Source organism: Microcaecilia unicolor, chromosome 6 (genome assembly GCF_901765095.1).
Source record: "Microcaecilia unicolor chromosome 6, aMicUni1.1, whole genome shotgun sequence".
NCBI lineage: Eukaryota > Metazoa > Chordata > Amphibia > Gymnophiona > Siphonopidae > Microcaecilia > Microcaecilia unicolor.
Genome location: NC_044036.1, coordinates 118,629,708 through 118,645,315, shown reverse-complemented (window position 1 = coordinate 118,645,315; position 15,608 = coordinate 118,629,708). Strand labels below are relative to the sequence as shown.

The following is a 15,608-nucleotide window of genomic DNA, read 5'->3' as shown; positions in this document are numbered from 1 at the left end:
CTTGAGATCATTGACAAGTTCCCCCTTGTAGTTGTAGGCTGATTTCTAACCTTCCTCATGATCAAGGATACCCCACGAGGTGAGATTTTGCGTGGAGCCCCAGATCGTTGTTCGATTGACAGTCATTTTGTACTTCTTCCATTTTCTTACTATGGCACCAACAGTTGTCTCCTTCTCGCCCAGCGTCTTACTGATGGTTTTGTAGCCCATTCCAGCCTTGTGCAGGTGTATGATCTTGTCCCTGACATCCTTAGACAGCTCCTTGCTCTTGGCCATTTTGTAGAGGTTAGAGTCTGACTGATTCACTGAGTCTGTGGACAGGTGTCTTTCATACAGGTGACCATTGCCGACAGCTGTCCTGTCATTGCAGGTAACGAGTTGATTTGGAGCATCTACCTGGTCTGTAGGGGCCAGATCTCTTACTGGTTGGTGGGGGATCAAATACGTATTTCCCTCTGCAGAATGCAAATAAATTCATATACTTTCCACAATGTGATTTTCCGGATTTAATTTGTGATGTGCTATCTCTCACTGTTACCAATAACCTACCCTTCATTTATGAGCTGCTCATGTCTTTGTCAGTGGGCAAACTTACAAAATCAGCAAGGGATCAAATACTTATTTCCCCCACTGTATATATAGGTGCTTGCACAGTGTTCCTCTGTTCTGCACAGCAGGTACAGTTTTGTTTAGTGGCTTTTGAGATAAGTGTATATAAGTTTATTCACAGCAGCTGAAACATGTAACCCAAGTTGGACATTTGGAGGCACTTTACAGTTCTGTTAAAATAAGCAGTCTGTCCATGCAGGCTCATGTTAATATACATCGTGCTGTATATCATATAGGTGTTTCCCCTTTCCAGTCAAAATGTGAGCAGAAAGGTGAGTCTTAGCGAGGGTACTGGGCCAGCCTAAGCAGGCTTTCAAATGAATGGTCTTATGGAAAAGTGAGCTAACCCATTTTTCGTGGTTGGCACAGTTGTTCATGTGACCAGTGTGGATAGCATGTCCAATCACTTTTAAAAAATCTGCAAAATTCATTGGCTTTTAGCATAGGCCACTTGTCTATAGGTAAATATTGGTGACTTGATGCACTAGATCAGAAGTTTTCAACCCAGTCCACAGAGCACACTACCTAGCCAGTCTGGGTTTTCAGGATGTCCTTATTGAATTCATATATTCTGTTTGGTATTCCTTAAACATGTTAACTGCTATGATAGCTTCAGGTGCCATAGCTGGAGAAACCTGAAAATAGATTGTCTTTTGGTTGGATTTCGGTTCACCTTGTTCTCTAATTGACAAAGCTGGAGAAACCTGAACATAGATTTATGTATTTATTTATTTTTGTACTTTTATACCCCACGTTTTTCCCACAGTTTTGCAGGCTCAAAGTGGCTTACAATGCACTGATAGGCTATTGCCAGATCAGAGGAGATAGTTACAATTAAATTAGATAGAATCAAAGAAATAGAGAAAATAGATAATAAGGAAAGGTGAAAAGAGTCTAAAAATGGTCCGTAAATATGTTGGTAGGAAGGACTTCAGGTGATATGTTGAAGCCTAGGAGTAGGCTGAACCTCTTTTGGCTGCCTGTGCTAAACTCCGATGGTTGAGAAGGTTTTGACTCATTGTGATTGAATAGTGGCAACTGTCCACTCCAACCCCAAGACAAGGAGTGCTGCAATCAGTGCTGAGTGGCTAGAACAGCTTCCAGCAAGGCAATCCAAAAGAGGGGCAGATGCGATACCCAATCCAGACCAGGAAAAAGAAGCATGCCACGAGTAGATCTGTGTCCCAGCAATACTTTGAATGTTAACAATCGATGATTACTCATTGACAAAGCTGGAGAAATCTGAACATAGATCTCTGTCCCAGCAATACTTTGAATATTAACAATTAATGATCTCCATCCAGATTACTACTAGAACATGCTGTGTCCTGTTTGGCTCCAGGTATTTGGAGTACAGCAGAACTGCACTAATGATAAGTGGGCACTTACAAATATTAGGCTGTCGATATTCAAAGTTGATTTAACTGGCCAGAAACGGCTCCTGGCTGGTTAAATTGCTTATTCAAGGCTACCGGTCATATTGAGTGATGCTTAACCAAATAGTGCTGCTGAAAATGTCCAGTTAGTGCCCAACTCAAAACCGGCTATTTTGGGGGTTCTCCAAGGAGATTTATAAGTTATCTATACCATGAAAAGGTTCTAGGCCAGGAGCATATGCAAGTCCAGTTCTGGAGAGCAGTTAAAGATTGGGTTTTCAGAATATCCCTAATGAATATGCATGATTTATATTTGTATGCAGTTTCTCAGTAGTATGCAAATATCTCATGTATATCCATTAACGGTATTTATTTATTTTATTTGCTGCATTTGTATCCCACATTTTCCCACCTATTTGCAGGCTCAATGTGGCTTACATTATGTTGCAATGGTATCACCATTAACAGAGTAAGAGATTCAACATATTGTTACGAGAATGGTATGGGATTTGCGTTACAAGACGTATGAGGAGAGACTTGTTGACCTGAACATGTATACCCTGGAGGAAAGGAGAAACAGGGGTGATGTGATATACAGACGTTCAAATATTTGAAAGGTATGAATCCGCAAACGAACCTTTTCCGGAGAGGGGAAGGCGGTAGAACGAGAGGACATGAAATGAGATTGAAGGGGGGGCAGACTCAAGAAAAATGTCAGGAAGTATTTTTTCACGGAGAGAGTGATGGATGCTTGGAATGCCCTCCCACGGGAGGTAGTGGAGAGGAAAACGGTAACAGAATTCAAATATGCGTGGGATAAACATAAAGGAATCCTGCTCAGAAGGAAGGGATCCCCAGAAGCTTAGCCAGTGGTGGGAGGCAGGGCTGGTGGTTGGGAGGTGGGGATAGTGCTGGGCAGACTTATACGTCTGTGCCCTGAAAAGACAGGTACAAATCAAGGTAAGGTATACACAAAAAATGGCACATGTGAGTTTATCTTGTTGGGCAGACTGGGTGGACCGTGCAGGTTTTTTTCTGCTGTCATCTACTATGTTACAGTTAATGTGCAAGAATATCAGGTAAATAGGGTAAATAAAATAATACATAACATATAAGGGAGAGCAGAATAGGATATAATGTTCAATGATGATAATATGATTAAAATAATCAGATTAGAAGGGAAACCAGTCCTATATGGCCTTCAAAAACTGGATTTGGACACTCCTGCCTAGGCAGCATATAAATCAATTTGAAGTCCCAAAACTTACAGCGGGAGATGATCACTGATATATAATAATAATGCTCAGAGCTGATCAATCACTTTTCCCTCTCAATTTGTGATATAGCAGAATATATTCACATGTCAACCTGGAGGAGACCTCAGAGGTAACTCGTTTCACATAAGAATCATATCCTATGACTTACCAACTTATCGGTCTTACTCAAATTTTAATTTTCCTTGTCATCTATACCAGACCAGTCCAGACTAATGGGTTGTGTCCATCTACCAGCAGAAGGAGACAGAGAAATAGTTCCAAGTAAACCGCCCCTTAAGTGTATCGTGCAGCCTGAAATGTTCAGTATTTTCTCTGTCTCCTAGCAGATGGTGGACAGATCGTGCAGCTGCTCTGGATTGCTGGCTGGTAGCTCCTGTCCCAGTTTCTTCTGATGACAGTGGAGCCAGGGGTGTGCTGGTAGCCGTGTTGGGGCTAGTTTTAGATGATACTCAGTGACAGTGTTGCCATATTAAAAAAAAAAATTCCCACCCAAAACAGCCCAAAAACCGCACACACCCCACCCCCGACGTCATCACCCCCGCCCCTTCCTTCATCACCCCCACCCCCGCCGTCATCACCCCCGTCGTCATCGCCCCGCCCAATACGTCACCAAACCCCGCCTCTGTGGCCGTTAGCCCCCCCCCCCCCCCCCCCCCCCCCCCCGTCGGCCGAAAAACCGCCCAAAAAAAAAACAAGCCCAAAAAACCGCAACCCGCCGCGAGCAAACGTTTCCCACGGCGGGTTGCGGAAAACCGCCCAATTGGCCGGGAAAACCGCCCATCTGGCAACCCTGCTCAGTGATCCTGAGTTCCTCATCTGCCAGCTAGGGTGATATCCAGTGACCCTGGTTCCCTCCCCTCCCCTACCTCCCTTGGCTGTCTTTCTAGCAGGGTGATGGTTGATTGTGGCAAAGAGTAACTTGTCTCCCCTGTGGGGTTCTTCTCTTTTGTGGTGGTAGGTGTATATGAATTTCTGCCTCTGAGGTAAGTGTTTATTTATTCCTGTCACTAGTGAGAAGGTTTGTTTACAAAAAAAAAAGGAAGAAGAAGAAACTTTGTTTTTTCCCTCCTTTTCTGCCTCTGAGGTAAACCTTTATTTATTCCTGTCACTCGTGAAGAAGATTGTTAAAAAAAAAAAAGAAGAAGAAGAAACTTTGTTTTTCCTTCTTTCTCTTGCCTGTTACCTGATTTATTTTCCCGCCTTTGGCAATGTTTTCTAGGGGGCGCTTGCGAAGTTTCTTTGAATTTCGCTGGCCGGCTTCTGATTCTGATCTTGGACCCTTCCGACCTGGTACCAGTTGCTTTAATGTTTTTTTGTGGGGCACGGTTTGTGTCTGGATCACGAAACTCAGTTGTTTTTCTCCTTTGCGGTTCGGAGGTCTTAGTCTGCCATTTCCAAAGTGGGGGAAGTCTTTTGCTGGCTCCGTTTGGCTGCAGGCTCAGTCTTTTTAGTCCAGGGCTATTTTTTTCATTCCTGTCAGCCTTACGCGGCTGTTAGTCAGTTCTTTTCAGACCGTCCGTCTCTGCTGCTTCAAGCATCTTGCTTGAGACGCCCCTGCTATTTGATTTTTGTTTTGGCAGCAGTTTTTCTTCCCTTTCTTAGGGAGGTTCTGGTTCTCTCGTCCCCATGTATCCCTCATGTCTGCTCTGGTTTGTCTGCAGGGTACTTTCCTTCTGGCAGGGGTCCGAGTTGCCCTTGGTGTGCAACCGCTAGCTCAAATCCCTCTTCTGAGTACCCTCGGGAGCACCATTCTTGCCAGTCTTTTGCTTGGACTCAGTTCAATGTCTCTTTATGGGAATGTGCCTTTTTAGGACTAGTTTGCCACAGCTCTTCCTTGCTTCCCTTGCTTTCGGGCGGGAGTTTTAGCCTGGCACAGGCGGATTTTGCCTTTTCTAGTTTCAAGCGTCTCTTTCCTGGCACATTTGGCACTCCCTTTTTCTGTAAGGGGTGCAATTCTTTCCTTCTGAGCAAATCTATTGCTGTGCATCTGGATTATCGCCCCTTTGCTCTGCGCTTTTCTCTACTTTTCTGCAGGGAAGTGGCTCTGTTCTAGGTGTGGAGTTTGACTCTCCCTTAGCTGGTTTTTCCTCAGTTTGGTGTTAGTGGCCAGCTTCCTCTTTGTTCCTGGCCTGACAAGGGTTGTTTCTTCCTCACTGCCTTACGGCTGCATTTTGCTCCCTATGGTCTGAGGATTCCAGATCTGTGATACTTACCTCTCTATTGGCGGGAGTTTTTTTTCTCTATGTTGATGCTGTTCCATATCGGTTGCCTAGGAAGGGCGGTCATTGTGGCTCAGAGACCACTTGGGGGCTGAGAGTGTCTCTTGGGGCACGGGGCTTCTCTTCTTGTAGTTTTAGTCCCTCTGGGCCAGGGGAGTGCAGCACCAGGTCTACATTTCCATAAGTTTTGCTCCTTAACTGTTGACCTCTTGGCAGCACCTTCTTTGGCTGTTCCCCTGGGCTCCATCTATGCATTTTGCTTGTTGGGCACAGCTGCGTCGCTGCATGTTGAGCGCAGCTGCATCGCCGCACGTTGAGAGCGCAGCTCCATTGCCGCATGTTGAGAGCGCAGCTTGATTATTCCATGCAGTGCATCGCTGCATGCTGGGCACGGCTGCATCGCTGCATGTTGGGCACAGTTCCAGGTTGGCTTTCGCTCCATCGCTGTATGTTGAAGAGAGCTCTATCATGGCATGTTGTAAAGTTCCTTCGCTGCTTATTCTGCAACGTTTCTTCACTGCATGTTGAACTCAGCTCCATTGTCACATGTTGAGTGTAGTTCTTTCTCTGCAGGTCTGAGTGTGGGGCGCAGTCCTGTGTCTGCGTGTAGAACATGGCTCTGTGTGTGCCATGCAGCTCTCTGCATATGGAACACAGCTCCCTGTCTGCGTGCAGAACGCAGCTCCACCGCCTGTTCAGTGTAGCTCCATATCTGTGTTTAGCACAACTCTTCTCTGCAAATTGGGCGAAGTTCCAGGGTGGTATGTGGAGCAGAGCTCTGTGATTGCAGGTGCTACACAGCTTCATGTCTGTGTAGGAAGCATAGCTCCTTTTCGGCTTGTAGAGCGCAGTTCCTTGCTGGCGTCTGGAGCACAGTTCCTTGCTGGCGTCTGGAGCACAGTTCCTTGCTGGCGTCTGGAGCGCAGTTCCTTGCTGGCGTCTGGAGCGCAGTTCCTTGCCGGCGTCTGGAGCGCAGCTCCTTGCCAGTGTCTGGAGCGCAGCTCCTTACCGGTGTCAGGAGCGCAGCTCCTTGTTTGCATCCGTAGCACAGCTCCTTGTCTGCGTTTTATACATAGTTCCATCACTACCGCAGCTTCAGTTTTGTAGGTACCTCTAACATCCAGCTCTTTCAGTGGGGCACTGCTCATTCGCTGTCTGTTACTCTCAGCTTCTTCTCTGCTTGTTCAGTGCATTTCTATCTTTGACAGAGGTGTGCAGCTCTTTCTCTACCCATGGTGCGTGGTTTAGTTTGTGTGCTTTGAGTGCAAATCCATTTGTTCTCGTTGAGCACGGATCCTACTCTGACTGATGAGCACAGCTTCATTTCTGTCCCTTGAGCACAGTTCAGTCTCTGACTGTGGAGCGTATTTTCTCCTTTGCCTGTTGGGCACTGTTTCACCTTGTCGGTCAACCCCAGCTGTTTTCTGCAGGTTGAATACAGTAACTTCTCGGCAGCTGTGACATACCGCAGTTTAGATTGCTAGACAAAGCTGTCTTGTCTCCTGTTAGCTACCATTCCTGTGGCACGTTTTCTTGCCGTAGCCTCTTGATGGCTGGCAAGAAGCTTCTCCATTGCTGGAGTTTGAATTCGTCTCTGCTCCTTTTGTGGCTACTTGGCACCTTGGAGGCCTTTTCCCCACAGTGTGGCTCTCGACTCTTTTTGTCTCCTTTTGTTCTCTTGGCTCTGTTCTTTCATCCCTGTGTCCAGAACGAGCTGGTTGAGGAGTACTCTCTTTCTACGGTTGTACCCTGATATGCTGCTGCCCTTTGGTTCATGGTTCTCCTGGAGAAACTAGTGCGCCAGTTAGTTGATTCTCTCTACTCTGGAGTCTCTTCTTGTTCTGTGGAGTTTGATTCTCTCACTAGGCACGGGTCTGGGTGGTTCCTGGGCCTTACTTCCTTTCTTCTATGAAGTGTGGCGCTCTGTTTGGGATTGGCTACTCCTAGTATTTGTTAGGGTTGCTTCATCCGACCATCTTGGAGTCAAGGCAGATCGGCAGGTTTGGGAGTAGTCTTTTTCCTGCCAGGGGTTCGGAGAAGTGGATCCTGGTCTAAGAGAGACAGTTCTTCTCCTTGTTGCTTGGATATGACTGTTGCCTTTCGGGTGTGGGGGGGGGGGGGGCTTTGGTATGAGTATCTTTTGCTGCTTCTTTTGCTACTCTTGGGACAGGGGTACATAATTTTTCTTTTGCTCAGGACGTTTGTTTTACGTCCAACGGCTTCAGTTCCTTTTGTAGTGTGTAACTCTGTTCCATTTTGGTAGCCTGGTGGTTTGGATATTCGAATCCTTTTCTGCTGATCAGTTTTTTGCTGTGTGTATAGCTTTGTTGATTTTTCAACCTTCTGCATTCTTCTTTTCTCCCCCCCCCCCCCCCCCCCCCCCCCCTCATCTTTGGGAAACTGCTTTGCTTCATCCCATTAGTCTGGACTGGTCTGGTATAGATGACAAGGAAGGAAAAATTATGCTCTTACCTGATAATTTTCTTTCCTTTAATCATACCAGACCAGTCCAGATGCCCTCCTTGGCTAAAGTCTGTCAGTGTTGTTTCCTTTAGGTATCCCTGACTGTTCCACGGCTCTTCAATATGGTGGGATGTTCTACAGCACTGCCTACTTCATCTTCTCTATTCAATCTCCTACCACTTGTTGTTGTGCCAGCTCTGTGTGACTCCTGTTAACTTGCGATCACGAAGTTCTTTTCCCAGATTCAGGGGTAGATCTCTATGTGCTAGGGGCAAGCGCAGTATGGACCATTCCCTCCCGCTTACTTTACTGTGAGGGGAAGTTGCAGTTGCCTTTGGCCAAGCAGGAACAGTGAGGTTCTGCATATTGGCTCCAAGAGTTTGCCTTTTTGGTATTAACTGTGTTTTCTTCTAGACTTCAGAGCACCATTGCTTGGCTATTCAAAATACTGACCATTCCAGGCTGCACGATACCCTTAAGAGGCGGTTTACTTGGAACTATTTTCTCTGTCTCCTTCCTCTGGTAGATGGACACAACCCATTAGTCTGGACTGGTCTGGTATGATTAAAGGAAAGAAAATTATCAGGTAAGAACATAATTTTTACTTATTCAAATCTGACTTGTCAATAACTAATCTAGATAAATAATTCCCACCTCCAACGTTCTGAAGCTCACTCCGTGGCAGTGAAGCACTGAAGCCCTATACTGTTCGTAGGCTAGGATCTCAGCACCACTCACCCTCACTCATAGAACCGCCCTCAGCCACGCCCCATCTGTACATAAAACACAACTCCAACGTTCTAATGAAGCCGGAAACCTGCAAATCTCCAACTCCAGTAGTTGTGTAGATCAGTGTTCCCCATGAGTGTCTGCCCCGCCTTCGCGTCACAATGTCATGACGTCGAGGGCGGAGCACTGACACCCAATCGCATTGCTCACTCGCCCCGTCCTCGCGTCAAATCTTCATGACGTCGTCCATCCCTTTCCACACCAAGGACGCCTTCTCGCTGCCTCAAGTGATCGGCGAAGATCCATCAAATCTACTTGCCCTCTGCCCACTCTAATAAGATCTGGTAACTCAAAATATTTATTTCCCACCCCCACGTGGTCGTACCACACCTCCGACGGAGCCACGGTCCCAGGCAACACACAACGTTGCAGGTGAGAAGTAGTGATAGTGCTGGCGCTGCAAACGCCCCCTCCCACTCCCCCCCCCCCCCCCTCTCTGGCACTCCCCTTCGTAACAGCCAGCTGCTTAAAACTGCTTACCTCCTGCACGCAGGGACGCCGCTTCAGTGTCGGCTGTTCCTGTGTTCCAGTTTCTCTTGTGTTCCAGGAACAGCTGAAACACAAGAGAAAGCTGTGTGAAGCAGCGTCCATGCGTGCAACAGCCGGCTCTTACGAGGGGGAGGGCCAGAGAGGTGGGGAGGGGGGTCCTGAAACTACAGAGGGGGTCCTGAAACGACACGGGGGGGCGAGTTCTGCAACTGCAAGGGGAGGGGGTCCTGGTTCAGGGGGTAGCCGGGGGGATGGGAAGAAGGGGGAGGAGGGAGGGGGTCCTGGAACTCGGAGAGGGTGGGGAGAGGTGGAGCAAGAAGGGGAGAGGGGGGGATGGGATGAAGTGGGAGGGGGGTCCTGGAACTCGGACAGGGGTGGAAAGAGGGAGGGGGAAGGGGGTTCTGCAAACTCTCGGTCTCGCACACACATTCTCGCTCTCTCACACACACTGTATCTCTGTGAAACACTCTTTCTCTCTCTCACTCACTCACTGTGTCTCACATATGCACTCGCACACACTCTCATTCTGACACACACATTATCTCACAGACACACTCGCACCCAGTCTCATTCTCATTCTCTCTCTATCACACACACACACTAGCACAGTCACTCTCACACACACTCTCTCTCAAACATACACACTACGAGGAAAACCTCGCTAGCGCCCGTTTCATTTGAGTCAGAAACAAGCCTTTTTTACTAGTATGAATATGTTCCCAATTTTATCAATTTTTCTTAATCAAATTCAAAACCTTAAAATAGTTTACTTAGCTTAAATGTTCCGCATCTTTCAAAATGGTATCATATCTAAGGACACCAATAAATTAAAAATTAAGGGCCCTGTTTACTAAGCCATGCTGGAAGCACATTAGTGTTTTTAGCGCATACTAATCATTAGCATGCACTGTGTAGATGTTCATAATATTCCTATGGGCATCTACATGGTTTGCGCATGCTAATGTTTAACATGCGCTAGAAAAGCTAATTCACCTTAGTAAACAATCCCTAAATAGCTTCAAAATTGCCTCCTGTCCACGTCTGTATCCAGTCAGAATGACTGACGTACAAACAAATCATATTAAGGGCACCCAGTTTATTTGTAAATTTAGTCCCGCAGGTGGTAGTGTGTTAAGGGTAAAGATCCATTTTTGTTCTTTGTAATTAAGCAGTCCTTCTGAATTACCGCCCTCCCAACCCAACTCACTTACCCAAAATTCTCCATCTTAAATTTAAGATACAATGACGTTTCCCCAACCAGTGAGAGACCAAGGGAGCCATCATGGTTTCCTTTAAAAATGCTTGATTTATGTTGTGGCAGATGCACTTTGATAGGTCGTGAGGTTCTCCCTACATATAAAAGTCCACAAGGACATTGTATGACATATATTACATTTCTTGAGTTAAAAGTTGTCTGTGCTCTCAAAATGTTCTGATTTTACTATCGGGACAACCCAATTAACACCTTCAGTGGTTAATTCACACCACTGGCATTGTTCAAAGGCTCTGTATGCCCTACCACAGCATCCGTGGAAGGAGTGTAATCAAGGCTTTTATATGTTAACATTTCTCCAATGGTGCATCCTCTGGAATACACTACAGTTGGATGATCTTCAAAACATTTATGTATGGCCAGTATTTTCCAATGCATAAAAATCAATGCTGCTATCTTGGAAATGTGAGCTGTATATGGTATAACAAAAGTCAATCTGCCATCTTGAGACTTGTCCACATTTTGTAATAATAAATCCCGCAGGGCAAACTTTGCTCGTAAGAATTCTTTCTTAATAACACTCTCAGAATATCCTCATTCTTGCAGTCATATCAATGCCCTTGTATAATATTCAAATTCAACTTATATGGAACAGCTCCAGCGTACTTGCAAGAATTGACTTTTATGCAAACTGTGTTGTAATCTGTATGGATGAAAACTATCAAAATGTAATAGAGTGCTTGTAGATACTTTTTTCCAATATAAAGTATTCTGTATAGTATCCTCCATTCTATAAAGTCTCAAATCCAGGAAATCCAACTGATATTTATTCTTTGTCATAGTAAACTGTAGGTTAGAACATCTCTCATTCAGCCACTTTAAAAATAGTTGTAATTGTTCTTCCATGGCCTCCAATAAGAAGAAAACATCATCTAAAAATCTCCAAAGTCAAATAAGATCTAACTAATGTGAATGATATGTGTTTCTTCAAACGCTTAGAATCTTTCTATTATATAATAATACGAGCTGAAGAGGATACCGCTACACCATGTAACATGCAGATTCAATAATCCTCTACCTAGTTTAGCAGTTTATAACAGTTGACATCAATTAATACCATCCATATCTATTGGATCATTAGACTGAAACAGGGAGGATATATAGAGGATGAAGATGCCTCAAAAGTGCACCCTTTTTATTGTGGCATAGCCTACTTCAACTGAGAGCGTTCACTCTTAAATATCCTCCCTGTTTCAGTGTAACGATCCGATAGATACGAATGGTATTAATTGATGTCAATCGTTATAAACTGCTAAACTAGGTAGAGGATTATTGAATTTGCATGTTTCTTCAAACACTGCCACAAATAAGATTTGAAGAAAATTAAAATTTGAGCAAGAGCGATGACGATTTGGTAAAGTCATAGGATATGATTCCTATGTGAAACCACTTACCGCTAAGGTCTACTCTAGGTTGATGTATAAATATTTTCTGCTATGCCACGAATTGCGAGAGGGTAAAATGATCAGCGCTGAGCATTATTATCATATAGGCAACATATAATAGCAAACATAAAATTAAAAAATGCAGCGAATGAAAACCAATTGTTCCTTAGACAAGATAGACATAAGTCAACCTTGATTGAAAATGCTTTGGGAAATATGGCAGTTAAAGATTTGTACTGATATTTGATTGCTCTTTGTTGTGAACTTTGAGAGTAGGAGCAGAATCTGATTTCTAATATTGAGTGCCTGTTTCACGTTATACAAATTTGTGGTGTCAAATTATGAAGATCAATTTGGAATTGCATGTCAGAAGCTAGCTCTGTTTGATTACTAACGGGGAAAAAGACAAACCTTCACTTTATCTAAATAGATGGAATCTGCACGCAAAGCCTGGGAAAATTCTCCCAATGTGACTGGCAAGAATTCTCCAGGGACCTCAACAGCGTCTCCCATCACCAGCTCCAGCACCACTGGCAGTGTTGCCAGCAGCAGTGGTAGCAGCACTGGTGGCAGTACCAGTGGATCCAGCAGCAGTTCCTATGGCTCATTTTCCAGTGCATCCATGCCCCCAATCCCGGTGGCATCAGTTACACCAACTACTTCGTTATCAGGTAACGCTTTTCCAGTTACTTCTCTGTGTATTGTCCATTCTTATTCTCAAACACTATGCTCTGAGAATATTGCAGCCTGACAAATTGAAGTTTTAATCCTTAATTTGCTTGACTGAGGATCTTTCCAGTAATTGTCTGAACATTGGTTAGAGCAGAATTTTCTTTGGATATTGCTGTGGTTGTAATAGCTTCCTAGCTGAAATTACTACAGTTAAGATCTTTCTGTTGTCTGGATTCTAAATTAAAATGTTAACATTTTTTTTTTTGTTACATTTGTACCTCGCGCTTTCCCACTCATGGCAGGCTCAATGCGGCTTACATGTGGCAATGGAGGGTTAAGTGACTTGCCCAGAGTAACAAGGAGCTGCCTGTGCCTGAAGTGGGAATCAAACTCAGTTCCCCAGGACCAAAGTCCACCACCCTAACCACTAGGCCACTCCTCCAGTCTCCTCTAGTCTTTAATGGAATATGTCAGTACTTTATTAGTAAAATTAGTAAAATGTCAGTACTATATTAGTAAAATTCATTTACAGGTGTTTGCAGCAGCAGAGGTATATAAATTTAACCAGCAGGCTTAGCTTGTCATACTGACCTGCAGCTGAGTCATTGCCTTCAGTTTGTATACTACTGTAAACAAATGTCAGCTATGACATGGAATACAATGAGCCTGCAAGTGTGAAAAGACTACAAAATCAGGGGAGTGATGAATAGCATTGTCTAAGAATTATTTCAATTACTTTAAATACCCTGATAATGTCACTAGCTTGTGGTCACCACCGCCATCGCACATTGAAATCAAAATGTCAGTTTCCTGCTCTTATCCTTGCATAGTTCAGATGAAAGAGCAGAACAGTCTTGCATTGCTCAGAGTTAAAAAAAAAAACAAAAAACTTAGAGGTACTAGAAGTATAAAATGAATGTCTTCTAAAATGAAAAGTTAAGTAAAACCAGTGTGGCAGGTTATAGAGGAGTAGCCCCCTCCCTACCCATCTTCAAATCTCTGCTTAAAACTCACCTCTTCAATGCTGCCTTCGGCGCCTAACCGCTCGAGAAATATAAAATGCCCCAATCTATCCACCCTATCAGATTAACTGTTCACTCGTCCTCTAGATTGTTCACTTGTCTTTAGTTTGTTCTCTTGTCTTTTAGATTGTAAGCTCTTTGAGCAGGGACTGTCCTTCTATGTTTAAATTGTACAGCGCTGCGTAACCCTAGTAGCGCTTTAGAAATGTTAGCTAGTAGTAGTAGTAGCCTGGCCTTTAGAACAGACGGTTGAAAACTAAGGAAGGCAGGACTCAGATCCACATCACTGATATTCCTTGTGTCTTTGAGCAAGTATTACCTTACCCTCTCTTGCTTCAAGGACAAATTGATTGTAAAACCCTTTGAACTGGGGAATATCTTCTGTACCTAAAATGTCACTTGCTTTAAATTTCAAAATTGTAATACAAAGGCCCTTTCCTACATTCCTTCCTCCTGTACATTGTACCGGTATGTCACGCGTTAGTACCTGTGCCATAGATTTATGCAAGTCCATTTTTTCCCCTTTCTAAAGGTCTGTAGGAGATGCACTTAATTGTTTGCATCTTTGTATGTCAACAGCAAACAGAGTTAAACTTGACATGGCCAAGACTCGGCTAATGTTTCTATCAGATACTAAATCTTTCTCCGAGGACAAGCAGGCTGCTTGTTCTCACGACTGGGGTGACGTCCGCGTCAGCCCCCCACCAACCGGAAGAAGCTTCGCGGGCGGTCCGCACGCAGGGCATGCCCACCGCGCATGCGCGGCCGTCTTCCCGCCCGTGCGCGACTGCTCCCGCCAGTCTTTTCTTTTCCGCGCCTGGAGAGAGTCGTGCCGTCGCCGCTCTCTCTTCACAGCCCCGGAAAGACCGTCGCGTTTACGCGATTTTGTTGATTTTTTTCGTTTAGTTTTGGTTGCCGCGCGCTCCAGTTTCTTTTTTCCAAAAAAAAAAAGAGAGAGCACGCGCTCCTTTTCCCTCGTTTTCTAGCGAGGGCGTCGCGTTGCGGCCTTGTGGCCGCGCGATCGATTTATTTTTTCGAGGTGTGATTTCCGCCACCATCGACAACTTTAACTTCGTCGACACGATTTTTCCGTCGATGTCCTCGAAGGTCCCGAGTGGATTTTAAAAGTGTGGTCGGTGCGGCTGGCCGATCTCGCAGACCGACACCCATGATTGGTGCCTCGGGCCGGAGCACAATATCAAGTCGTGTTCTCTGTGTCTCGGTCTCCGGAAACGGACTCAGGTTGCGAGGCAAGTTCTGCGGGACCGTCTTTTTGGAACTTGCACCAGCCCCTTGACATCGACCTCGACGGCATCGGTATCGACGCCCGAGACATCGGCACCGATGGCATCGACCCCAGGAGAACAGGTCCCGTCGGCCCGCCGGTCCTCCGGTGAGGGTAGAGGTGAGAGGCCGCGTGGGCAGTCGGCCCCGGTCACTCCCTCAGCCCGCGGCCCTCGGGACCGAACCCTATCTGATCCGGGACCGAGGGGGATCGACCTCCTCCTCCTCCATACCGCCCGGCACCGGTGACGGGCACCGCAAGAAGACTAAGAAGCACCGTCACCGGTCGCCCTCGACACTCGGTACTGGGGAGGAGTCGACGCCGAAGCGTCCGCGTCGAGAGGACATGTCCCCCTCGGTGGTGGAGGTACCGACACGGCAGGGTCCCAGCACTTCGGTGCAGTCTCCTGGACCTGAGCAGCTTCCGGCACCGACGCCTCTACCGGCCCCCACGTCTTTCCCGACAGCGGGCCTGGACGAGTGCCTCCGAGCCATCCTTTCGGGGGATCCTGGAAGGGCTGATGCGCCAGGCTGTGCCGGCGCCGGGGGTGCTTGCGCCCTCTAGCCCGGTGCTGAGGCCGTTGCCGCCGCCGCTTGCGGCGCCGGTCTCGACCGCCACGCAGGTGGAGTCCACGTCGATGGAGGGAGCTTTGTCCCCGCCGGCGCGGGAGTCCACCGCTCGACGACACCGAGGCCTCGGTGCCTCGACGTCAAGCCGGGCCCGGTTAAGGACTCAGCTACATGAGCTCA

The 15,608-nt window shown here is 46.2% G+C and overlaps 1 protein-coding gene across 1 annotated transcript in view; it reads left to right on the top strand.

Annotated features, from left to right (window-relative positions):
• The window catches only part of PRRC2C (proline rich coiled-coil 2C), a 458,438-nt gene that overhangs the window by 360,173 nt on the left and 82,657 nt on the right, over positions 1 to 15,608 (top strand). Inside the window, 1 exon segment of the mRNA XM_030208285.1 lies at positions 12,311 to 12,551. Within this exon segment, the coding sequence (XP_030064145.1) occupies positions 12,311 to 12,551 (241 nt within the window).